This window comes from Manis javanica, chromosome 17 (genome assembly GCF_040802235.1).
Source record: "Manis javanica isolate MJ-LG chromosome 17, MJ_LKY, whole genome shotgun sequence".
Taxonomy (NCBI): domain Eukaryota; kingdom Metazoa; phylum Chordata; class Mammalia; order Pholidota; family Manidae; genus Manis; species Manis javanica.
This window is the reverse complement of record NC_133172.1, coordinates 2,624,524-2,646,978: the sequence shown is the minus strand read 5'-3', so window position 1 is coordinate 2,646,978 and position 22,455 is coordinate 2,624,524. Positions and strand designations below refer to the sequence as shown.

At 61.2% G+C, this 22,455-nt stretch overlaps 4 protein-coding genes and 1 long non-coding RNA gene across 11 annotated transcripts; 2 read left to right on the top strand and 3 right to left on the bottom strand.

The window, feature by feature from the left end:
- Positions 1–95: 95 nt before the first annotated feature.
- On the bottom strand, positions 96–4,184 carry IL11 (interleukin 11). 2 transcript variants are annotated; one of them, XM_037025897.2, is made up of 5 exons: positions 4,039–4,184; positions 2,437–2,609; positions 2,185–2,271; positions 1,911–2,072; positions 96–1,103 (listed from the first exon to the last, which is right to left on the bottom strand). In XM_037025897.2, exons 1-5 carry the CDS (start codon positions 4,043–4,045, stop codon positions 933–935), a joined length of 600 nt encoding a protein of 199 aa, XP_036881792.1. In that variant the 5' UTR covers positions 4,046–4,184; the 3' UTR covers positions 96–932. The 2 variants fall into 2 exon arrangements, with proteins under 2 accessions (XP_036881792.1, XP_036881793.1); XM_037025898.2 differs by lacking the exon at positions 4,039–4,184 and adding an exon at positions 3,734–3,904.
- A 119-nt stretch (positions 4,185–4,303) lies between these two features.
- Positions 4,304–7,577, bottom strand: LOC140847085 (uncharacterized). Its single transcript, XR_012126720.1, has 3 exons — positions 7,526–7,577; positions 7,136–7,246; positions 4,304–6,866 (listed from the first exon to the last, which is right to left on the bottom strand). It is a non-coding gene; the product is annotated as an uncharacterized lncRNA (long non-coding RNA).
- Positions 7,343–10,604, top strand: TMEM190 (transmembrane protein 190). The gene is made up of 5 exons (XM_073226109.1): positions 7,343–8,281; positions 8,373–8,408; positions 9,192–9,317; positions 9,392–9,476; positions 9,561–10,604. Exons 1-5 carry the CDS (start codon positions 8,224–8,226, stop codon positions 9,784–9,786), a joined length of 531 nt encoding a protein of 176 aa, XP_073082210.1. The 5' UTR covers positions 7,343–8,223; the 3' UTR covers positions 9,787–10,604.
- Positions 10,605–10,635: 31 nt separating this feature from the next.
- Positions 10,636–13,553, bottom strand: TMEM238 (transmembrane protein 238). Of its 4 annotated transcripts, none has more exons than XR_012126718.1 (4): positions 12,951–13,553; positions 12,521–12,856; positions 11,980–12,027; positions 10,636–10,761 (listed from the first exon to the last, which is right to left on the bottom strand). XR_012126718.1 is itself a non-coding variant. In XM_037025873.2 (2 exons), the coding sequence occupies exon 1, from the start codon at positions 13,487–13,489 to the stop codon at positions 12,956–12,958; it is 534 nt and encodes a 177-aa protein (XP_036881768.1). In that variant the 5' UTR covers positions 13,490–13,548; the 3' UTR covers positions 10,636–10,761; positions 12,951–12,955. The 4 variants fall into 4 exon arrangements, 1 of the variants encoding a protein (XP_036881768.1); XR_012126719.1 differs by having other exon boundaries at positions 12,591–12,856; XR_012126717.1 differs by lacking the exon at positions 11,980–12,027.
- Positions 13,554–15,266: 1,713 nt separating this feature from the next.
- On the top strand, positions 15,267–18,055 carry RPL28 (ribosomal protein L28). Of its 3 annotated transcripts, none has more exons than XM_017647240.3 (5): positions 15,267–15,341; positions 15,690–15,778; positions 15,866–15,989; positions 17,644–17,762; positions 17,913–18,055. In XM_017647240.3, the coding sequence occupies exons 2-5, from the start codon at positions 15,698–15,700 to the stop codon at positions 18,000–18,002; spliced, it is 414 nt and encodes a 137-aa protein (XP_017502729.3). In that variant the 5' UTR covers positions 15,267–15,341; positions 15,690–15,697; the 3' UTR covers positions 18,003–18,055. The 3 variants fall into 3 exon arrangements, with proteins under 3 accessions (XP_017502729.3, XP_017502726.1, XP_017502728.3); XM_017647237.3 differs by having other exon boundaries at positions 15,327–15,378; XM_017647239.3 differs by lacking the exon at positions 15,267–15,341 and adding an exon at positions 15,352–15,565.
- Positions 18,056–22,455: the final 4,400 nt, after the last annotated feature.

Here is a 22,455-nt window from a genome sequence, read left to right as displayed (position 1 = left end):
TAGATAGAGATTATATAAAAAAATTATAGAGGGGGGAATGGGGAAACAAAATGGGGAGCACAGCAGTCTGTAGTCTTTCTGCATCTAAGTCAGCCTCTGTACACAGCTCTTGGGGTTCCATCGTCACACGGATGTGCTGTAGTTATTTAACCATCTCCCACCGTTGGACATCTAAGTTGTTGCCAACTTGTGAACATCGCCATTATGAACAACCTTGAATTGCAGCTTTGTCTTGTACAAATACTGTCAGTCATAGGATGACCTTCTGGAACCTTCCACGAAATATTTATTTAGTGCCTATGAAGTGCTAAGCACCGGATGAGGCTCAGACCCTGCTCCCCAGAGCTTATGGTCTCTGGGAGACCAACAGTGTCCTGTCCACTGCCCTGCCCTACTCAGGGTCCCTACCTCCCCCAGCCCCAGGGACGGCAGCATCCCAGACCCCAGTCCTCAGAGAAATGGCCTCTAAGTGATGTGTATGACAAATTTAATCCCCCTTCTCCATATCACAAAGGTTTCTCACATTTTTGTACAAAAAACCCCAGGCCTCCTTGTCCCCTCCCTCCCCATCCCAGCACAGAAAGTAATTGTTTAATAAATAAAATATGCTCCTGTCCAGGCCCAGAGCAGCGGGGGCCAGGGAGACACTGTGGCCAGACTTCTTAGAGACCCAAGAATCTGGGACCCCAGTTCCCTCCTCTTGGGGACCCCAAGTACCCCTGTGTCCCTGTCTGGCTCCTTAAATAAATAAGTATAAATAAGGCACGGATGCCCCCCGGCCCCACCAGGTCTCCTGGAGGGATGGTCTCTAACTGGGGGAGAGAATGGGGGAGGGATCCTCTGGCTGCCATGGCCCCAGTCCCAAAATAAATAAATAAATAAGATGTGGCGGGAAGAACACAGACAGATGCAGATGGCTCCAGAGGGGGGGATCACAGCCGAGTCTTCAGCAGCAGCAAGCCCCGCACAGCCCAGTCGAGCGTCAGGTGCAGCCCCCCGAGAATGGCGTGGGCTGCCCTGATGCCTCCCCAGGCTGAGGTTGGGGGGGCCAGTGGTGGAGCTGGAGGGTCTGGGGGCACCTGGGGCAGAGCCAGGCGGGACATCTGTTGGGAGAGGACAGAGGTTAGCAGCAGGTTGGGGGTGCAGCAGGGGTCAGGGAAGGTGTGTCTGGAGCCTCAGTGGCATCAGGATTAGGGGGACCAGGCTGCATGTTTCCAGAGGGTCTCTGGCCTGTGGGTCAGGTTTACTCAGCAGGTTGGCCCAGAAGGTGGACGCTGGGGCTGAAAGGGGGGTTCTTGAGGCCGGGGTTCCACAGCCAAGCTCAGGGGGTAAGGGTGAGGTCTGTAGAACTGGGTTCTACAGATGAGGCCTGGGGGCTGGGAGGCGTAAGTCTCAGCACTGGCAGCTGCATTTGAGACCCATAGTCTCTGGGGTCAGGGTCAAGAACTAGGGTCTGGGGTTTTGGAAATCAGGGTTTTGGGGTCTTCAGGGCTCACAACTGGGATCTGAGGTCTTGGGGACTCCAGGGTCTGGGGTCTTCTAGTTTGAGATCTCAGGGTCTGGTTTCTTGAGGTCTGGGGTTGGCGAGGCCAGGATCTCCAGGGTGGCTTTGGGTCAGGGTCTGGCACCTCGGGGTCTGGGACCTTGAGGTCTCAAGATCTCAGGGGTGGGATCTTGGGGGCTCAGGGTCTGGAGGTTCAGAGTTTCTGGGGAGTGAGGTCCAGAACCCTCATGTTCTTGGAGTCAGGGTCTCTGAGTTGTCAGGGTGAGGGTTTAGTGTCTGGTAGGATATTGGAGTCTGGGGCCTCCGTCTCAGGGCCATGGGGTCTTAGGAACACCGGGCAAGCGTCTCAGGGCAGGCCTGGGGCCTGGGGTCTTGGGCTGTCAGGCCTCAGAGCTGGGTGTCATACCAGGAGCTGTAGCCGGCGCAGCAGTCGGTCCAGCCGGGCCTGCAGAGCTCCCAGCTCCGGCTCCAGGATCCGCAGAGAAGGGCCACTTGCCCGACGAAGCCACTGAACGTGCCTCAGATACGAGAGCAGGTCTGCCCGAAGTCTGGTCAGCACACCTGGGAGCTGGGGGCAGGGCGGGATGTCAAGGAGCGCCTGGCACATGCCTGCTCCGGTCTGCTGCCCCCAGTGCCCTCCACTGCCCAGCTTCGCCTCCAGCCATCTCCCCACCCCTTACCTGCAGAGCCCCCAGTGCCCCTGCACTCATGGCCAAGGTGGGAAGGGAGTCCAGGCTGTGGTCCCCGTCAGCTGGGAATTTGTCTCTCTGGAGGAAGAAGCCATGAGGGAGGCCCTGCCCAGCTCCAAGGGTCCCTCCGTCCCCATCACAGGCCCCAGACTCGTCCCTCTCCTCGTCTCCGCCACCGTGGTAGCCCAGGAGCCCTCCCCACCCTCGGTCCTGGCCCCAGCCCATCCCCACAGTCGCTCCTACCAGCTGTGCAGCCAGCTGCCGAGTGTCGGCCAGGAGGGAACGGGTCAGGAGCACGGTGCTGTCCAGCTCAGCCCGAGGGTCTGGGGAGGTTCGAGGCGGGCCCGGTGGCGGCCCTGGGGCAGCAGCTCTATCTGGCCACAGGCTCAGTGCGGCCAGGATCAGGCAGCAAACACCTGGGACAGGAGCAGGCAGAGGACTCAGGCTGGAGCCACGGGTCTGCGGGAGGAGGGCTGCGCCCTGGGCTCCTGAGTGTGGGGACGGGGTGACTGGGGGCCTGGACTCCTGAGTGTGGGGACGGGGTGACTGGGGCCCTGGGCTCCTGAGTGTGGGGACGGGGTGACTGGGGCCCTGGGCTCCTGAGTGTGGGGACGGGGTGACTGGGGCCCTGGGCTCCTGAGTGTGGGGACGGGGTGACTGGGGCCCTGGGCTCCTGAGTGTGGGGACGGGGTGACTGGGGCCCTGGGCTCCTGAGTGTGGGGACGGGGTGACTGGGGCCCTGGACTCCTGAGTGTGAGGACGGGGTGACTGGGGGCCTGGGCTCCTGGGTCTGGGCGGGGAGGGCGGGTGGTCTGGAGTCCCCCGGGTGGAGCGCGCGGGGAAGGTCGCAGGCCCGGGCGGGCTTCCCGCTCCCTCACCGGCTCTGGCTGCCCCGCCCGTCGGAGCAGACGCGGCCCCGGGCGGGTAGACGGGCCGGGCGTCTCCCGTCCGCCCCCGGACGCCGGAATCTGGGCCCCGGGGCGGGGCATGAGGGGGAGGCACAGGCCAGAACCTGCCCCCTCCCCGGGCCCCGGGAGCCCGAGGCGGACCGAGACAGGGCGAGGACACCGGACAGAGACAGGGGTGCCGGCCTCCCCGTGGACACCCTCGTCAGCCCGCGGAGGCGCTCGGCCCGCCCGGGCCGGGATGCCGGGCGCACCTGGGCGGAGCGGGGCCGGGACGCGAGAGCGGCGGGGGTCCCGCCCGCGGCGTCCCAGCCGCCCATCCCCCAGCCGCCCCGCCCACCCGGCCGCCCCGACCAATCAGCGTCCCCCGGGCCTCCCCGCTCCCGCATCACGCCCCCAGCCCGCCCCCTGGCCCTCGCGGCCGCCGTCTGTCCGTCCGTCGGCATCTGTCTGGCTCTCCCCAGCTGTCTGCACCCCTGTCTCCGTCCTCCGCTTGGCGGGGCTCGGTGCCCTGGGCTTGCTCACCCGCTTGGGCTCCCCGCCTCAGTTTCCCTCCCGGAGCCTCCCGGTCGGGGTCCCCGCAGTCTGAGGCTCTTGTCCCCGCTGACCCCCAGGGGCCCCGGGCCCTTTGTCACCTCCAGGCCTTTGTCGCTCTGCCTCGGCTGTGGCTCCCGTGGCCTAGTCCCTCTTGCTTCTTGCTGCCCTGTCCCTGTCGCCGTCCCTCATCCGTCCAGCCCTCGCTCTCTGCGCGTCCCTCCTCCAGGCCGCCCGCCTGGCCTGCATCTCCTCTCCTCTCCCTCCCTGGCTCCCCATCGCTCTCCTCCCTCCTCGGTCTCTCGCGGTCCGATTCCCTGCGTCTGTCTGTCCCCCACCCTCCCTGCCGACGGTCCGTCCCTCCTCCCTTCCTGTCCCCCCACCCCATGAACTTGAACCAACTTACTGTTCATGTCCCCACAGGGCAGGGGTTCCCCAGGGCAGGGGGCAGGGAGCTGGGGGCCTTTAACCCTTCCCTGTCCGCTGCCGGGGAAGCCCTGGGGGTCAGCTGGGCCTCGGCCTGGGGAGGGGAGGCATGTACGTGTGAGCAGCGAGGGCCGCGGCAGTGAGGGAGTGTGTCCGCCTGGGGGGTTATATAGGGGGCCGGGGCGGGCGGGCGGGGGGCAGGCGGCAGGGGAGGGCGGCCTGACACATCCTGACTCACCCTCCCTGCCTGCCTTTTCCATTCAGTCGGAGCCGGCTGCTGCGCTGGGCTCACGCGGCCTCGCTCAGAGGAGGGCACGGAAGGAAAAGTTGGAAAAGTTGAAAAGGGAAAGGGGGGGTGGTCGGAGAGGGGCTGGTGAGGTCATTGGCGTCCCCTCCCTCCACCTCCTCGGCTGGCCGCCTGGCAGGGCAGGCACACAGGGCTCAAGAGCTGGGGCGGGGCTGTAGGTGGGGGTCCCGCTGGGCCAGGGTCGGCAGGAGAGAGGGGCAGCGAGAGGGTGGCTGACCCCCAAGAGACAGACCTGGGAAGATGGAGGTGCTGGGGAAGAGCCTCCGAGGGACAGAGACAGAGGCAGAGACCTAGGCGAGGAGTCGAGGACACGCAGAGCAAGCACTGGGGGGACCAGAGTGACAGGACTGGAGGGTCCGAGATGCAGAGATTTTGGAAGAGATGGAGGCACAGAGATGGAGGAAGCCGAGGCGCGCTGCAGATGCAGAGGAGACCAGAGGGACAGAGGAGAGGGGACCAGAGCAAGAGGAAGCCAGCAGGAGCAGTTGGGGGACACCCAGAGGACCCCGCGGGGAAAACGGACAGAGACACGTGGTCTCAGAGAGTGGGGAGGCGGGTGACGCGGAGGCAGGGCAGCAAAGGGGCAGAGGCCTCGAGACAGGGCGATCCTCAGAGATGGAGATGCTGAGGTGCTGGGGGGTCAGCTGTGGGGACAGAGGGAAGGTCCTTCTGCAGGAGATGGCGCCATGGTGGAGGGAACACGAAGGCGGGAGAGAGCCGGAGGTGGAGGCTAGGGAACCACGATGGAGAGGCGTCAAGGTACCCAAGAAGGTCCCCTCCACCTCAGTTCCCTCGCCTGTGAAACGGGGATAACTGAGTGTCCACCCCACCCTCAAGAGCCTACAGACATCATGCAGTCAGCTCCCAACAAATGTGGACCATCTCTATTCTTCTTGTGGCTTTTTATTAACATCCTGGGAGAAAGAGAAAAGGTGTAGCCACCAGGAGAGACAGAGATGGTGAAAGAGCGAGGTGCCCACAAACATGGAGAGGAGGGCCTCCTGGGCAGCTGGAGGCCAGGCTGGCAGGGGCTGGAGCTGGAGAGGTGGCGGAGCAGGAGAGGGAGACATGCAGATTCAGGGGGCAGCATGCCCACACAGGCATGCAGACGGTGAGTGCCAAGTACAGGGGGCAGAGGCGGCCTCAGGATTCACTGCAGGGCCGGCGAGGGGCGGACGGGAGCCCAGTCCCCAGCCAGCCAGGAGACAGGCAGCTGAGAGACTGGGTTTGGGAGTGAGAAGACCAAAGGTGGCACGACTTCCAGAGGTCTCCCTGCAGACCCCTCTCCTGGCCCCCAAGACTATGCCAAGCTGGCAGGGGGCCTCTGGGGACACATGGCAACTGGAGTTGTCTCTCCCCCCCACCCCATCCCCTACCTGGGGGGGCAACTGCTCAGGTCCCCAGGGAGGTGAGGTCACAGCCCCCCCATGGTGGGACATGACCTCATGCCTCAGGTAAGAGCTCTCTCTCCCTTGGTCTGTCATGGCCACCCCTTCCAGGGCCCCCCAGGGGCCCTCCCCAGCCCCACTCCTGCTGGGACCCAGGCCTCTGACCACTGGGTCTCCACCCCTCGGGGGGCCTGTTTCCGGCTGAGTCAGCGTGGGGGGCCCAAGGCTGCGTCACTGAGGGGAGAACTGACGTAGCCCCCCTCCCCCCCAGACCAACGGGGCCAGCCAAGGTGACTCAGGCCACCAGCCCGGGGGACGGACTGGCCTGCTGGGATGGGGACTGGGCCTGGGGCCAGCCTGAGAGTAGCACTAGGGGGCTGGGGCCGGCAGCCCCTTCCACCTGCAGGGGCCGGGGAAGCATGCTGGCCCCTGCCCTCTGCCTCAACACAGGCGTCCAGCCCCCAGCCCTCCTCCCTCAGACCTCAGGGTCAGGTGTCCAGGCCCCACACACTAGCTTCCGGAAAGGTGGAGAAAAGCGTGCTGCCATCCTGCAGTTTGGGGAGTGCTGTGCCGGGGAAGGCCCGGTGGCTGGGGCTGGCTCAGCCCTGCCCTGGCGCTGGGCGGTCCTCTTCCCACAGGCGGATGGAGGAGGCCGAGGGCAACAGAGTGGCTGCAGCACGGGAGGGTGAGGGGGTGCTCAGGACCCCTGGGTCTTCCCCAGGGTGGGGACACTGAAGCTACTTCTGGGGAAAGGAGGGCAAGGAGAGAGACAGGGGATGACAGGGGACAGGGAACTACAAAGGACAGCCGGTGACACCAACAAGCAGATGGAGACAGGAGCACAGAGGCTCAGAGTGAGAAAAATGGGGTCAGAGGTGCAGTAAAATGGGGTCCACAGAGACACAGAGAGACAAGCTTTGGCTCAGAGACAAAGACAAGGGGAGACACGGTGCAGAGGCTCTGGGTGGTGGTCACAGAATCCAGGAGATGCCACTGGGCTACGAGGGGGGCGCCAGGGGGTCCCTGGACAAGGTGGAGCTGGCTGGTGTGAAGTCAGCAGGTCCAAGGCCGTGTGTGTCCGTCTGTCTGTCCCTGGGGGGTCCTGTCTGGCCTCTGGGGGGTGACGGGGCAGGCGGGCCGCAGAGGCAGCCCAAACCTGTCATTAGCGGTGAGGGCCATGACGGCAGCCCCCCCAGTCCCAAGCCGCGGTCCAGGGCTTGGCAGCCCCGCCTCCCCACCCCCTCCTTGATCCCTGAGGAATCCCGGGAATTGCGAAGTGGGTCCAGATGATGTTGACACAGGAAACGGTCATCAGTTGCCTGGCCTCAACCCCACAATCCCTGTGACCCCCACCCCCGGCCTCCTGCCGAGCCCCCTCTGACCTGTGTCATCTCTGACGGAGGCAGGCCAGAGCCCACTCAGCTCCCACCAGGATGTTTACGGGAGATGGGCAGGACGGAGTGAGCCTCACGGGGCTTCCCAGGACCTGGGGTCTGGACTCCTGGACAGTCACCCTCAGACCAGCCCCCAGCCCTCCACCCTCAGGCCAGGGACCCAGGCCCCCAGCCCCCCTCCCTCAGCCCCAGGCCCCCAACCCTCCTCCTTTAGACCCAGGAGCCTGGGCCCCCAGCCTCCTCACACTCAGGAGCTGGACCCAGAGCCACACCGCCAGGAGGGCTGAGCCCCCTCCGCACTGTGCGGCAAAGCCGATGGAGGTCTCCGGGGGGAGCAGTCACAGTCCCAAACAGGCCCCGGCAGGCCTCCTCACCCACCACTGTGTGGAACCAGACCAGGAGCTTGAGAACCTCCAGCTGGACCCCTTTCCCTATTGGCAGGTGGGGAGGGGGAGGCACAGGGAGGAGAGAGTCACCCTCCCCCCTTGGGCATCTCCTTGCCCCCAGGCCCTCAGATTACACCTGCCCCTGCAGGAGGCCTATCCAGATAGGGGGCTTCTGAGCAAGTGCCCTGGCCCGTGGCCAGACACCCATGTGTGCGTTGCCCTCCCAGGCCGCCTGCTTGCCGGGGGCCTCCCTAACCGTGGGCTCAGTGAGCCTCCTGCCCCTGGTTGCTGGGGGCAGGACTCCTGGTCCAGGTCTCAGGAACCCGCGCCACCTGCAACTGCCTTGCAGGCATCAGGCTGCGAAGCAGAGGGATTCCCTGGCCCCAGGTCCCTGGGTCCCACCCCCGGGGTCCCCTTGGTGAGGAAGAGCTGCCTTGAACCCCTGGCTTTCAGCCCAGGTGGGTAGGGGGGCTTTTCTAGTGCCAGAGCCCCTGTCCCACCCCAAGGCCCCGCCTACCCGGCTGCTAAGGAAGTAGCTCCCCAACAGACAGGCCACTGTGACCCCTTTGCCTCTTCCCCTTTAATAAGGGGGCTCCCTAGCAACAGAACTTAGAACTTTGAGGGCTGGGTGGGGTTGAGCTGGTCGCTGGAGTCTTTCTCCACAGAGGCCCAGTGCACTGAGGACGTGACATGGCGGGCTCGGGGGTCCCAGCTTTGAGCCTTTTCCTGCTGATGCAGGGTGCAGTAGGTGAGGGGGCCAACACGAGGGGTGGAGAGCCAAGCAGAGGGCCTCCTCGGCCATCATACAGCCTCCCGGCATCACCCCTTTTCTTTCACAGACGGGAATGGAATCCAGGGGTTCTTCTACCCATGGAGTGAGCAGCGGGTGAAATTCTGGGTCTCCCAGGGGCAGGGAGCCCAGACTAGACTCTTGGGTCTAAAGGGAGGAGGGCTGGGTCCTAAACTCCGGGGTCTGAGGTCTTGTTCTGGGGTCTGAGGGTTGAGGGTCTGGGGCCTAGTTTTGGGGTCTGATTGAAGGGGTGCTGGGGGCTGGACTCCCAGATCTGAGGGAGGGGGCTGGGGACCTGGGTCCCGGGTCTGAGGGAGGGGCTGGGGTCCCAGGTCTGAGGCAGGGGGATTGGGGCCTGGGTCCTGGGTCTGAGGGGGGAGGGGCTGGGGGCTGGACTCCCGAATCTGAGGGAGGGGCTGGGGGCCTGGGTCTGAGGCAGGGGCTGGGGGCCTGGGTCTGAGGAAGGGGCTGGGGTCCCAGGTCTGAGGCAGGGGGGCTTGGGACCTGGGTCCTGGGGTCTGAGGGGGGAGGGGCTGGGAGCTGGACTCCTGAATCTGAGGGAGGGGCTGGGGGCCTGGGTCTGAGGAAGGGGCTGGGGTCCCAGGTCTGAGGCAGGGGGGCTTGGGACCTGGGTCCTGGGTCTGAGGGGGGAGGGGCTGGGGGCTGGACTCCTGAATCTGAGGGAGGGGCTGGGGGCCTGGGTCTGAGGGAGGGGCTGGGGGCCTCGGGCCTGGGTCTGAGGCAGGGGGCTGGAGGCCGGCGCTAAGCACTAGGAAGGCAGCCCCAGGGCCTGCCTTGGGATACCTGCCCTCTGTTGCCCTCAGGGTCAGGCTCTGTGATGAGCACACCACTTGGGGTGGGTCCTCAGGCTGTGAGGGAGAGGTCGGGGACTGGGAGAGCTGTGGGGGCCAGGCGGCACTCGAGAACCCCAGTCTCTGCCTGCGTCTCCGATGCTGCTATCGTGATGGGGTCTGCTTTCACCAGCGGCCGGACGGTGAGTGGGGATGCTGGGGTTCCTGGGTGGGCTGGTCTGGGCCCCCTGCTCTCACACCTCCCTCCTTTGTCCAGAAACTATGCGGAGGAAACACTTGTGGGCCCTGGGCTGGACCTGCGGAGGCGTCCTCTTCCTGACCGCCAGCATCTGCTTGTTCTGGCGAGTGGGGTTGGGGCTTGGGTGGCTCCTGTGCCCCCAGGTGAGCAGGCTGATGGGAAAGGCTGAGCATGTCCCCCCCACCAGGTGGGCCAAGCGGCGCTACGCGCTGCACCTTCCAGGGTTCCTGCAGGGCAAGTGCACCCTGTCCAGAGCGGTCTCTCTGTTGCCCAAGGACCCGAACACTCTGAGTGAAAAAAAGATGGCATCTGTGGGCAGCATGCCAGCCTCCCTGTCTGCAGAGGGGATCCTGGATGGCTCAGGGGCCACCGAAGGGGGCGAAGAAGTGGGAGATGGGGAGGATGAAGATTAGAGGCACCCCTGGAGGGGCCCCTCAATACACATATAGCATATAGATGCCTGGTCTCTTTTCTGAGAACCTCAGGAGAAGGAGGCGGATGTGCCAGGGGACATGGAGTGTGCGTGTGTGTGTTTGGGAGCAGCCAGTTGGGTGGCAGCTGGACCACGGGGAGGGTGTGAGCTGAGGGGTGTCCAGAATGAGAGGGATCCCACGGTAAGTGGGGAGGACTTGAGCTGAGGGGGACCTGGGCTGTGATCACAGGGCATGTGAAATGGGAGAGTTGGGGCTAAGTGGGGGTTGCCTGTGCTGGCTCCTGGGGCACCTCCACCGGTCTGGGGGGGCATGTTACAGCTACAGAAATGTGCCCCCCAGCTCTCTTGCCTGAGTGCCGCTGTCTGCAGCCCACCCCAGGGATCCCGCCCCCTCCACCAGCATTTGCCTGCTTCTCACCAATGGTGCAGTGGCAGGGCCTCTGCAGGATGCAGGCCTCCCCCAGGGCAGGACTTAAGCTCTCAGACTCCCCAGAAGCCAGCCGGACTTTTCTTGGAAGTTCAAGACTCATCCCGCCTTCCAGTCTTTCCTCTCATCCCTCCCCTTTCTCAGGTGTCAGACCCACACCAATCTACCCTATTATTAGGCCCTCAGTAAATGTATTGCAAGTTTAATTTGTCCCTCTGTCTGCTGCTCAGAGGACCCCCAAACTAACAGAGGATCCTGGGCTGAAGGGTGGGTCTGGGCTCAAGATCTTTGCCCCTGTCCCCACCTCATCCCCCTGTGGGGGGCCAGCATGAAGCTGGGTTCCTATGTCCCCAAGGGCATGGGTGGCCCCTGTCGTCCCTCTCCCAGACAGACATGCAGTGCTGTGAGGCAGAGCCATTTATCCAGAGAAGGATAAGGGGAGGGCAGGTGGGCATCCTGGTGGCCAGGTGACATTGGGGACAGCTGCGCATCTCAGTCCAGTCCTGACAGGTGGGGCCACAGGTTCATCTGCAGGAGGGAGGGTGCGGTTAGTGGCTGTTTGGGACCCCTCCCAGAATCCCTGCACTCCCGGGCCCACAGACCAGTGGCCTGAAGGAGGCACGGGAGTCCTTTCTCCTGCTCCAGCCCCTGGCACATCGCCTCACACATTTGATCTTTTGCTCTTCATCTCTCTACACCCTCAGTGGCTACAGCATGCTCGTCTTTACCGCATCAGAATCCAGTAGTGCGAGATGGGAACAAAGGACAGGGACAGGCAGAGACGGGGAAGAAGAGAGAGGGGAGAAATAGCAAAGGGGGCGGCTGGGTCTGTCCCTTTACTGAACTAACTTGGTCCCAGAGGGAGAAGACAGCGACTGGAGCCACAACCTATGGGTCCTCTATTAAAATGAAAATTCTCTGTCCTTCAAGTGCTGGGCATATCTCACCCTGCCTCTCGAGGAGTCCTGTGTTTGAATGGGCCCACTTTCCTTCCAAGAGGGGTGTACACTCATGGGCCCTTTCCCCAAGTTCCTGGCAGGTGGTTCCAGCAGGGAGGGCCACCCAGCTCTGTTAGGCTTTTGGGCAAGGTAAAGGATTTTCAGGGGTAATTTTAACCACAGGTGGTTATTTCTGCAGCATATGCCAAATGTGTGTGTTAGTTCATGCTTCATCTATGAATATAGGTATTCATCCTTTCCTAAGATGGTTTTCATCTAGGCCACAGAACATAGCAAATGGTTGGAGTGACTATTTTCTCAATTTTCACAAAGAAGGATATATAACTCGTATTCTGAATGCATAGGAGAAAAGTTAACTCATCACATATAATGTCTAAGGACAGTAGGGTGTCATTCTTTTATGGAACCCCCATTTGAGAAAGTGACTCAGTCATTCATTCACCCATTGTTCCACCTATCCACCCGCACATCAACCAATCCATCCATCTTCTTATGCGTTTACCTATCCATCTGCCCACACCATCTATCCAACCAACCACACATTCACCCACCTACCCACTCATTAATACAACCAGATCCATCCATCCATCATCCATCCACCCACACATCCATCAACCAATCCACACTCACCCATCCACCCATCCATCCACATGCACCCATCTCTCCATGCACCCACCAATCCATCCATATATCATCTATCCATCCACCAGTCCATTCATTCATCCATCCATCTGCCCAACCACCCATCCATGAACCAATTCATCCATCCATCGAACGACCCACCTACCCAATCATCAACTTCTGGTTTCCTGAGTCCACGTCTTGCTAGGCAATGCTAAGAACAAAGATACCAGAGACCCAGTTCTTACCCCAAGGGCCTGCCTGTCTCCTGGGGGCAATATGGAGACCCAGAGAAAGGCAATGAAGTTGAGTGGATCTTAAAGCACACATGGGAAGTTTCTGTGTGGAGACAGCCAGCAAGGGCGTTCCTACAGCAGGGGAGAGACGGCCAAAGCCCAACTGGTATGAGAGAGCTTGGCTGTCCATGGACTGAGGGGGGTCAGTGCAACTGCAGAGAAGGCAGGAGATGTGGGTCTGAAATGTGGGGGCCCACAGTGGGTGGTTTGGGTTGAACAAGAGGGCAATGGGGAGCCACAGCAGGCGTTTGACCAGAGGAGTGCAAGCTGGAGACTGTGCTTAGAAAGGGGGGGGAATGAGCAGCAGAGCCTTCTCCGCCTTCCCTCTCTGCTGCCATCCCTCCTCTGGCGGATCTCACTCTCCCCCTCTCTATTTAAGCTACTAGTCAGGAGAATCCCAGCTGTGTGTACCTGGGCAAGAGGTGGCCCCTTTCTGCGCCCCCATGTCCTCCACTGGGATGGGGGCGATAAGAGTAGTAACCTCAGAGACCCGGTCACACTGAGAGGATTGCGCGGGGCCTGGTGCGCCTCGGGCTGGAGCGCAGGGAGGGACGGCCAGGTGTAGGGCCATGTAGTGGTGACTCTCCAGGCGTCCCTGCGGGGCTGGGTTTCCTGCGTCTCTCCAGGTGGGCCCCCAGGCCTGCTGTCTCAGTCTCCGTCCTCTGGGTCTCGGCTACTCTCTGCGTCGTCCTGTCCAACCTTTACTCATCCTGTGTGTCTGTGCCCCCGGCGTGGCTCCATCTTTCCCTGTTCGGCACCGTTTCCATCTCTCCCTCCGTCTCCCCCCGCCTCCTGCGGCCCCTCCTCCTCTCCCTGCTGCCCCGCCTTCCCGACCCCTCACCTGGCTCACTCGGGGCCCGCGCCCGCCGCCCCGGTCCCGGCTTCGAGCGCGGAGAGCTGCAGGCGCACGCGGCGGGAGCCGGCGGCGGGCGGCGGGGGCGTGCGGGGGGCGCGGCGTGCTCCCCAGGAGGCGGGCGCGGCGCGCGGCCCGGACGCAGAGGCCGGAGCCGACCAGCGGCGGGAGAGCTTGCGCGCCAGGCGGGCCAGCGCCGAGGGCCTGAGGCCGTAGTCGCGCTCGAGCTCCTGGCGCGAGATCTCGATGTTGCCGGTGTACCAGAGGATCCAGCCGAGCAGGCTCAGGAAGACGAGCAGCGCGCCCGAGTAGATGAGCAGGTCGCCGAAGTCACGGCCGCGCACCTGCAGCTGCGCGAACACGCCGGTCAGCAGCGCCGCCATGCCCGCCACGTCCAGCGCCACGGCCAGCAGCAGCGCCACCCGGCAGCGGCCCAGGCCGGACGCGGACCCTGGCGCGCCGGCCGGCGGGGCCGGCGCTCCCGGCGGGGGCCCCTGCGAGGCGCACGCCGCTGGCGCCGCCGCCATGGCCCTGCTCGCCGCGCTGGCTCCGTTCAAGAGAGATCGTCCCGGGGTGCGGCCCGGCCGGGGCGGGGTCAGGAAACGGCGCCAGGTGTGCCCGGCGCCCGCCTGGTCACCTGAGCCGGGCCGGGTGCGGCCGGGCCGGCTTGGGGGCGCCCTGGTCGCTTTCCGGGCAGGGCCTGGCTCTCCGAGGCCGCTGCGACGGGCAGCTGGGCGCACATTAAGGTGTGTGACGGGCCTCTGCACCCCAAGGAGCGCGAGGCAACCATGGCCAAAACTAAGGGTGTTCATGGAGGGGGCCTGGGGCGCCCTGGGAGCCCGACGTTGTTCCTTATCAGGGCTCTGAGCATTTGCCCTCCTGCACACCAGGCCCCACTATGGGGATCGGTGGCGTCCGAAACAAGGAGCAGACAGGCCCCTGGACCCCAGGGAGCGCTGGGACGCAGAGAAATCAGCAGTCAGGGTGAGCTGGTGGAGGAAACCCGGGCTCCACGGAGCTGACGTTGCTCACTTTCCTGCCTGTTCCCTGGGGCCTTCTTTGCGCCTCCGCCCGCCGGCACGGAGGATATTCTCAGAACTCTGACCGCCGTGAGACTCTGGGGCTCTAATGGAGGCAGCAGGGCAAATCCCTCCTCCATACCTCTGCCCTTGGGTTTCTCCTGGGACCTCTGGACTGTCAGGGCTCATCACCAAGAAGCCTAAGACACTGAGAGGGACCCTCGAGCTCCCAGGCATAACTGCAAGTCAAGGTGCACTAATAGAGGTGACAAAGCTCTGCCACTCCTTTTGCTCAGTCGCCTGGGGCCCCCCAGCACCGGGCCCTCTGCTGGTGGGGCTGACCACACAGGCAAGGCTCCTGCCCTTAACATGCCTGACCACAGAATGTGAACAATAAGGGGGTATGACCTGTGGCGGACTTTGGTGGGAGAATGGGCTGCGAGGCCCAGGGATGCTGGGCCCACATGTATGGAACGCCTAAGGGAACCCAGAGCTTTCCCAGGCAAACCTCTTTTTCTAAACATCAACTTGTCCTTAGCGGAAATCTACGCCCCTGGAATAATAGTGTGCAAGAAATTCCGTCTAGCTTCTTCCTAGACTCTAAACAATTTTAAGAATTAAAGTATTATTGATATACACTAGACTCTAAATAATTTAAAAGTTTATTTAAAGAGGACCCTTGAGGAGAAAGAACTAAGGGGGGATGGCTGCTGAGATTAGCCGGAGGGTTCCGAGCGTGGCCGAATAGAGACCGAGTGTTTCCGAACAGACCCGAACCGGGCATGAGCGAATAAGGGAAGGCGGCCACACAGCGGAAGAGCGTTTCGGGAGAGTTCAAAAATGCCCGAACGGGCCTCCGTGCCTTCTTCGGGAATAGCCGAGGGCTTACGATGAAGTCCGGAAGCTTCCGAAGACGCTGGAGCTAGGCTTAAGTCACCTGCTCGCACGGTCGTGGGTAAAACAAATGTTTATGGAGCGCCCATCCTGTTCCAAGCATAATGCCAAGCGCCGGGTAGGCAATAATATAGGCTGTTGAGGAAAGGGACTAGGGAGCCTCTCGAGGGGAACCGACTCGGAAATCCAGCCACCGAGCTTCAGCAACACACGAAGGGCCCTCAGACTGTAGCACTCCGCCTCCGAGAACGCGCCTTCGGGTCTCTAGCAGTAGAGCTCTGAAGATCCCCGAGCAATGGACGACGAGATGGCGGAAATAGCCGAGCGTTGCCGAGCCACCGAGGAGGCGGGGCCAGGGGGCAACACGCGAGTGCTAGAGAGGAAGCGGAAATGCGTGTCGCTATTAAAGGAGTCGCCCCTCCCCCCGCCAGCCTCTTTCCGTCTCCGGCCGCCGCAGCGCGAGGAGGTGAGCGTGCCGTCCTCCGTCCCTACGCGTGGCCGGGGTTCGTGCCAGCAGCTATATGCCTCTGCCTCCCTCCAGCCTCTCGCTGCGCCGCTCGCGACCTTGGCGGCCCCACGGCCCGCCGCCTGGCGTCGCTGTGCACTCTCACCCTGTCCCCCGCACTAAAGTCGGCCGCCCGGTTCTGCCCACTGCCTTCGATCGTCCAGCCCCGCCTGGCAGAGTTCTAGGTCATTGCCTCTAGGGTGCCCCCGTCCGCCCAGCTACCTTGTCACGCCGCTCCCTCTCCCTGTTGTGCGGGGAGCCGCGCGCCCTGCTGCCCCTTTGACGCCTTCCCGCGCCCCTTTCCCGCAGCTGCCGCCATGTCTGCGCATCTGCAGTGGATGGTCGTGCGGAACTGCTCCAGCTTTCTGATCAAGAGGAACAAGCAGACGTACAGCACCGTAAGTGCGGCCTGGACCCTGGGTGCGAGGGGGCGCCTGCACGGGCGCAGGTCCCCGCTTCACCACCCCATGCGTCCTCCCCGCCAGGAACCTAACAATCTGAAGGCCCGCAACTCCTTCCGCTACAACGGGTTGATTCACCGCAAGACTGTGGGCGTGGAGCCGGCGGCGGACGGCAAGGGTGTAGTGGTGGTCATGAAGCGGAGATCCGGTGAGCATTTGCCCGTGTTTGGCCCCGCAACTGGGCCCTTTATTCGGGGCAGTGAGCTATGGTTTTTTTCAGTGTCCGGCAGCAGGAATAACTGTCGATCGAGTTCTCGGGGTCAGGATGTTGGTCTGGGAAGCTGGCTTCCCTCTCGCCAGACCGCAGGCTGTGAGCTGGTCAGGCTGCTTCAACACGTTTGCTCATCTGTTAGGTCAGGAAATTAATAGGAACTGTACTTTACTGAGTGATTGTGAGGATTAAATTACGGTTGCACCATCATGTGATGTTTTCTAATTGAATCCTTGAAACAAGTCAGGTGGAGGTAAAGATCTCCATTTGACTGCAGGTGGAAAAACTGAGGCAAACAGGGAAGGTTAGCAGCCTTCCCTACCTCCCACATAGAGGGAGTGGCAGACCGGTTGGGAGGCAGCAGTTTGACCCCCATTCGGCTTTCTTGGATTCATAAGGGATCTTGGGCACCCCACCCCCATTGACTGCTCTCAGCTACGGACTGACAATTTTAGTGTCTTAGAGGAGGTCCAGGGGCAAAGAGTGCCTTGTGGGCTGTTAACAGTTTCAGCTGTGGGGTACATCTCCATCACTGCTTTTCACTGGGATTGATTTAGGAGATGGATGAGTTTACTGGGTCCCTGATTTAGCGCTGGGAGCCCAGCACTGTCAGTGACAGCCGTGGCCGTGGTCTGCCTATGCTGGAGGGGTGATTACTTACCTTCTCCAGGGGTTCAGCTTGGGGGGCAACCAGTCATTTCCCCACTGACCTTCCAAGCTTCCCGTCTTCCTGAGAACCCTGTTCTGATATGTTGGGTCCTAAAAATTTGGTTTTTGTCTTGAATTATTGGGTGGCTTTTCCCAGCCTGTCAGGAACCAGATCCTTGAGAGGAGGTAATTGATAGTGTCTGTACCCTGGGGTCCGTGAGTAAGCCGAGGGCAACGTTAAACCACTAATGTGTCCAGGGATCCTCGGTTTCTTGGAGGAAGCTGCTCGTACTTGGCGCTGTGAGTGCAGAGCTCCAGCTGAGGCCTTGCTGATGCAGTTCTAATTGAGGCCAGCAGCTTTGGGTCACAGGAAAGAGGGTGCCTCTTTTGGATCCTGGGCAGTGAGTCCAGACCCCACCCCTGCACACAGTGAGGCAGGTGCTGGCCCCAGGGCTCTTCCTCTTGCTGGCCTTCCCAGGTCCCATCACCCCAGCATCCCGGCCAGACCTCTTGGCTTGGCATCCCAGACCCTTGTTTTGGGCAGGGATGGTGGCAGGGCAGGGCCCAAAGCAGCAGGCTGAGGAGTGCTCACTGCCGGCCCGCACTGTGCCCAGGGCCCACCCCAGTGCCCTCCCTGGAGCCTCGAAGCCTGGATTGAAGCACCTGTGCTGTATGTGTGTCCCAGGGTGACACTCTTTACTGATCCCGTGGTCTCCGCTTCCATCTCTGTCCAGTGGGATGAGCCCATGGCTTGGGGTCACAGGAGGACGAGACATGTACAGGGCCCAAGGCAGGACCTGGCCTGTGGGGCTGCTGAGCGTCCCATGAGTCCACGTTTGGAGATGGGGCAGGGTGCTCGGGTTCTGGGCTGAGACTGCGCTCTCACCCCTGGGAGGTGCACGAAGACCTAGACCACCTGACTGATCCTGCCGCCCACCCCCAGGCCAGCGAAAGCCGGCCACCTCCTACGTGCGGACTACCATCAACAAGAATGCCCGGGCCACCCTTAGCAGTATCCGGCACATGATCCGCAAGAACAAGTACCGCCCGGACCTGCGCATGGTGAGCGGCTGGGCTGCAGGGTGGGGGTGGGGATGGGGCGCGGCTGGCGTGAGGAAGGGCGTCTGCGGATCACTGCACGGGGAGGACCCGTCTCCCAGCGGGCAGGCAGGTGGTGCACGTGGGTGAGCTGAGCCCCTGCACACCCCACAGGCTGCCATCCGCAGAGCCAGCGCCATCCTGCGCAGCCAGAAGCCTGTGATGGTGAAGAGGAAGAGGGCGCGCCCCACCAAGAGCTCCTGAGCACCCCTGGGGCAATAAAGATGTCAGCCATCAGCCGACTTGTGACCACTCTGCTCAGGCCTCATTCTGTGTGGCCCTGGGGCCCTGCCCTGTGTGTGTGATTCCGTAGCGTCATCAGAACTCCCTGTCAGCTTGTCCCCAGGGCTCCTCCACCCAGTCCCACGCAGGTCTGGAGGGACCAGGCCTGGGGTTGAGGGAGCTCGGCCCTGGCCTGTGGTCCTGCTCCACCAGGAGGGCTCGGGGATGGCGCAGAGTCTGTACAGCACGTAAGGGGTGACTGCAGTGCCCAGACCAGAAGGCGCTGGTTGAACGAGGGAAGCGCACGCACCATCCTGGCAGAGCTGTAAGGTGGGCCTTAAGTGTCTGTCTCGATCCTTTACCATCTGGTTGGTGTCTGCTGCGGGGTGGGGGTCTAGACCATGAATTAGCCCACCCGTTACGGGGCTGCGGCCTCTTCCTGTTGGGCAGTGTGTCCAGCGAGGCCCGCAAAGGTGACCTCTTGTCTGTCTGGCCCTGAGCTATAGACTCTGTATAAGGGGAACAGAAGGCTCCCGACTGGCTCTTGGGTAAGAAGTGGGCCTCTGGTAGCCTGAAAGCGCACTTGGGCCTCCCGGGTGTGGTTCTGTGGCAGCACCCAGCCCACCGGGCCCACGGTAGGGAAGTGCACTGTGTCGGGGGACGCAAGCAGAGGCTAGGTTCCAGGTCCAGAGTGCCCTTCTCTGCCTCTGAGACAGGCGCTGGGGCAGCTCATGAATGAGTCCTCATCCCCGTGGGGCTGTTCACTGGGAGGGGATTGGAGGCCCACACACCATGTGCAAGGGGTGGCTGCCCCAGGTATCCTGCCAGCAGCTGGTTCTTGGTTGAGAACCCAGCTAGCCAGCTGTTCCTCCTAGACTGGGAGCGTGCTCCTCTGTTCCCTCCCTCGTCTTCACCTGCTCCCAGTCTTGCCAGCCAGGCTGGGCCTCCAGGCTTTGTAGGGTCTCTGCCCGCCCCCACCCCCCGACCTGTGGCGCTGGCCTGCCTCTGTCTCCCAGGCTGTCTGCACAGCCCTTTCCTGACCACCCCTATGAAGCGGGCTCTCCCAGTTCGCCTGCCCTCGCCTGCTCCCTGCTCGCCTTTCAGCTGCCTCCTACCAGCTCACGCACAGGCTGTGTGTCCTTGGCAAGTAACTAGCTCTTCCTGTGCCTCTTAATGGCATCCAGTGAGTTAACAAAAGGCTGAGAAAAACCTGCAGGAACTCTTGGCCTTTCAGAGGTGAGGTGCTGTGAGAAAATGGATCTCTGTTCAGATGGGTGTGTGGCATGTGTGTGTATAGATAAGCCCACATACTCAGGTGTGGAAGGGCCATTTTTCCAACTACTGCAGGTATACCGTGGAAGCAGATGTCACCTTACAGGTGTGAAACAGGCTCAGGGTGGGAAAGGATCAGTCACATGGTTACTCCCAACAGTTCCTGCAGACCTGCGTGCCAGCTACCAGGCCCAGGGCTGAGGAGCCAGCATGGAGGGTCCCTGTGCAGACAACCTCGTGTCCTCCAGAGGCCGGGGTCTGCAGGATCCCGTCTGGTGGGGCTGACTCCATACCCAGAACAGCTGCTGACCTCACCTACCCTGACTCCTGATCCAGCCTTGCCCAGCTCCAGTGTGAGCCTCCTGCCCCCCGCCAGACCTCCTCACCTGGACCCCAGCAGTAGGCACGCTGGCCCCATGTGGGTCCTGCCCAACCCAGGAGAGCACCGTCCTGGCGGAATAACTCAGATGGCTTATTCCCACCCTGGCAGGGTGCTTGCCAAGGCCCACGTCCACCTCCTCACACACCAGGCGTTTGCATTTCCACTCCCCTGGAGGGTCCCCCTGGGGATGCAGGGCCTTGCCCTGTTAAGGCTCCTGGCAGCGTGGCCATGGCCGCTCTGTCAGGAAGCAAGGGCTGGGCAGTTCTGGGCCTTCGTCACCCGCAGCTTTGAGACCAGGCTGCTCTGGAACCTCGTGCTCCGGGCCTTCTGCCCACGTGGAGTCCCGGCTGCGCGGACCCCGCTCCCACCACCGCCAACATAACCATGTGAACCTTCCCTCCTCACCCAGCCTGTGCTCACCTGAGCAGTGGCCGTGGTCAGTCAATGGGCAGCCTGTCAGTGGCTGGGCTGGGTGCCCCGCATCGGGTGTGGTTGCTGCTGGGGTGGGGTTGGGGCCATGGAGGGTGAAGGGAGGGAGCAGACCTCCGTTTCCCACCTCCTTGGGTAGGTGTGGCGGGCACAGGGCCATCTATCCCAACTTACTTCTTGCAACAGGAAAAATAGATAAAAAACACAGATACCCAGACACAGCAAAAATGCTGAAAGCCAAAGGGAAATTTGGAAAACAGCAAGAGAAGTAACTTGGGCACAGGCGCTCCAACGTGGCTGACGGCTTCCCACAGAAGCAGTGGGGCCAGGAGGCTATGGGCCGAACTCGGGTGCTAAAAGGCCCCTTCCCCCTGCCGCCCACATCCCGCGTCTGGGCTGGTGGCTTGGCCACCGTGGAGCCGGGCTGCTCAAGTTCCAGCTCCAGGTCCGCCAGTTCCCCCGTGGGCCCTGAGTGGGTCACCTAGTTCATGCCTGTTTCCTGCGTACGGGTGCTTATCACAGACCCTAAACTCAAGGCTGTGGAGATTAAATGCACAAGCTCAGGACATGCCCAATTTTCACTGTAAAAATGGGTGAATATTTGTGATGTTATTTTGATCAGATGAACTGAAATGATCGCAATGTCTTCGCTGCGTCTGCAACTGTTTGCCCACAAAATGAGGCTGTGTTTTCCCTGCTAACCCTGTGGAGCGAGCCTTCCGTGCGTTCTGGTGAGAAGCATCGCATTCTGGGCTGCGTTCCCAACCCAGGCTGCTTGTGCCCATCTAGGAACTTCCGGTTTCCCTGTTGCTCTTGTAGTTTGCTGGGATGAAATCATCTGGTCTTTGGAAGTCTCCCATTATAGAAATAGCACGTGTGTGGTTTGGGACATGCAGATGGTAGAGGGGTGTCCAGGGGAGAAAAGGGCCCCCGGACCCTAGCCCCTGGCCTGACCATGAGCACTCGCTTGTTTCCTTTTTGGAAACTGTCCGGATGTCCACGTGGGTGTGAGCAGCCCGGCTGCTGGTTAGCCCGTAAGGGTATGTCTGCCCTGCCCTTGGCCAGGGCTCTCCCAGCAGGAGCGCCTGCATTTAGCACAGTGGCTGTGGAAGAGAAGAGGCAGCAGTGGGGCATTGTCTTGTCCTTATCACTTTTCTGTAAAACTGTTCCAAAAAAGTCTCTTAAAAATATACCGAGGTAGTGTTGACTTCTCAGATTGAGAAACATCCAAATGTTGGGTTAAAAAGTGCTGGAGGGCATGTGGGACGGGCTACTGGCACTGCTTTGGTACAAACCCATAGGAACGTGGCGGTATGTAAAAAACTGTGAAGTGACAGTAACGTCACAAGATTTACTCCACAGATACCTACCCTGCACCGCATGACATGCACGGGCTTCTGCACTGCAGCAGGGCCGGCCTGTCGGCATGGGACACAGGTCAAAGCCCGCCTGTAGGCAGGATGACCACCAGTGTGGAGCAGGGAGGGAGGGAGGGTCAGGTGGGGGGGGGCAGTGCTGAAGGAACAAACATCTGTTGACACTACTGACTTGGGTTGGTGGAGTTCCTCCAGAGAACCTGTGACCCTGATCAATCCTGGTGGTTGCCCCTGATTAAGGGATCTGGGTGCTGGGGAGGCAGGAATGAGGGAGCTATTGCTTTGTAGAAACTTGTTAGCTTTAAACTAAAAAACCAGCTGTTTTTCAGTGGGTAACATTCACAAAGTAGTCCACGCTGTCCTTCCTTGACAGTATTTGCAGGCTCCAATGTGACCTTCCAGGAGTTAAATGCACACACATGAAAATACACATGAATCCTATTTTAAACAAAAACTAAATGTTTAACAGAAATGGTAATGTATTGCATGCACTGCATGTCGCTTTTTTTCACTTAATGTACTTTGGAGATCAGTCCACGTACAAATTTAGTTTCTTCACTTTTTAAAAATTCTGAAGTGTGGCAGACTTTATAAAGTGCATAAAACATTTATACACTCAAAAATAATTAGAAAGCAAGCTTGCCCGTAGCCAGCACCCGAGTAAGGAAACAAGACCGCCAGCCTCTGCAGAGCCCCCCGGGGACTCCTTGCCGGCTAGGTAACCAGAATGCTGAGCCTCACGGAAGGTCTTCTCGCTCCCAGTTTCACAGCCTGTGTATGCTTGACAGGTTGACTGACTGGTGCCTGTTTTGGAATCGTGCTACCATGGCGCCAAACCTTATCTGTTGTGACTTGTCTGGCTGATGGTGGTGGCGATCCTTCCATGCTGCTGTAGCGACAGTCCGTTATTTTTGTGTTGTTTGGTATAGTGTCTATAGAGTACTGTTTAAAATCAGCACAGATGTTTAAAGCGCAG

Excerpts from the sequence above, each read along its gene's own strand:
- IL11 (XM_037025897.2), bottom strand. Across the intron at positions 2,272-2,436 it reads GGCAGCTGGCTGCACAGCTG|AGAGACAAATTCCCAGCTGA; the intron begins GTAGGAGCGACT and ends TTCTTCCTCCAG. Across the intron at positions 2,073-2,184 it reads GGGCACTGGGGGCTCTGCAG|CTCCCAGGTGTGCTGACCAG; the intron begins GTAAGGGGTGGG and ends CCCTGCCCCCAG.
- TMEM238 (XM_037025873.2), bottom strand. The coding sequence starts at position 13,489 with ATGGCGGCGGCGCCAGCGGCGTGCGCCTCGCAGGGGCCCCCGCCGGGA.
- TMEM190 (XM_073226109.1), top strand. The coding sequence starts at position 8,224 with ATGGCGGGCTCGGGGGTCCCAGCTTTGAGCCTTTTCCTGCTGATGCAG. Across the intron at positions 9,318-9,391 it reads CTTTCACCAGCGGCCGGACG|AAACTATGCGGAGGAAACAC; the intron begins GTGAGTGGGGAT and ends TCCTTTGTCCAG. Across the intron at positions 9,477-9,560 it reads GCCAGCATCTGCTTGTTCTG|GTGGGCCAAGCGGCGCTACG; the intron begins GCGAGTGGGGTT and ends CCCCCCCACCAG.
- RPL28 (XM_017647239.3), top strand. The coding sequence starts at position 15,397 with ATGCCTCTGCCTCCCTCCAGCCTCTCGCTGCGCCGCTCGCGACCTTGG. Across the intron at positions 15,779-15,865 it reads ACAAGCAGACGTACAGCACC|GAACCTAACAATCTGAAGGC; the intron begins GTAAGTGCGGCC and ends CCTCCCCGCCAG. Across the intron at positions 17,763-17,912 it reads ACCGCCCGGACCTGCGCATG|GCTGCCATCCGCAGAGCCAG; the intron begins GTGAGCGGCTGG and ends CACACCCCACAG.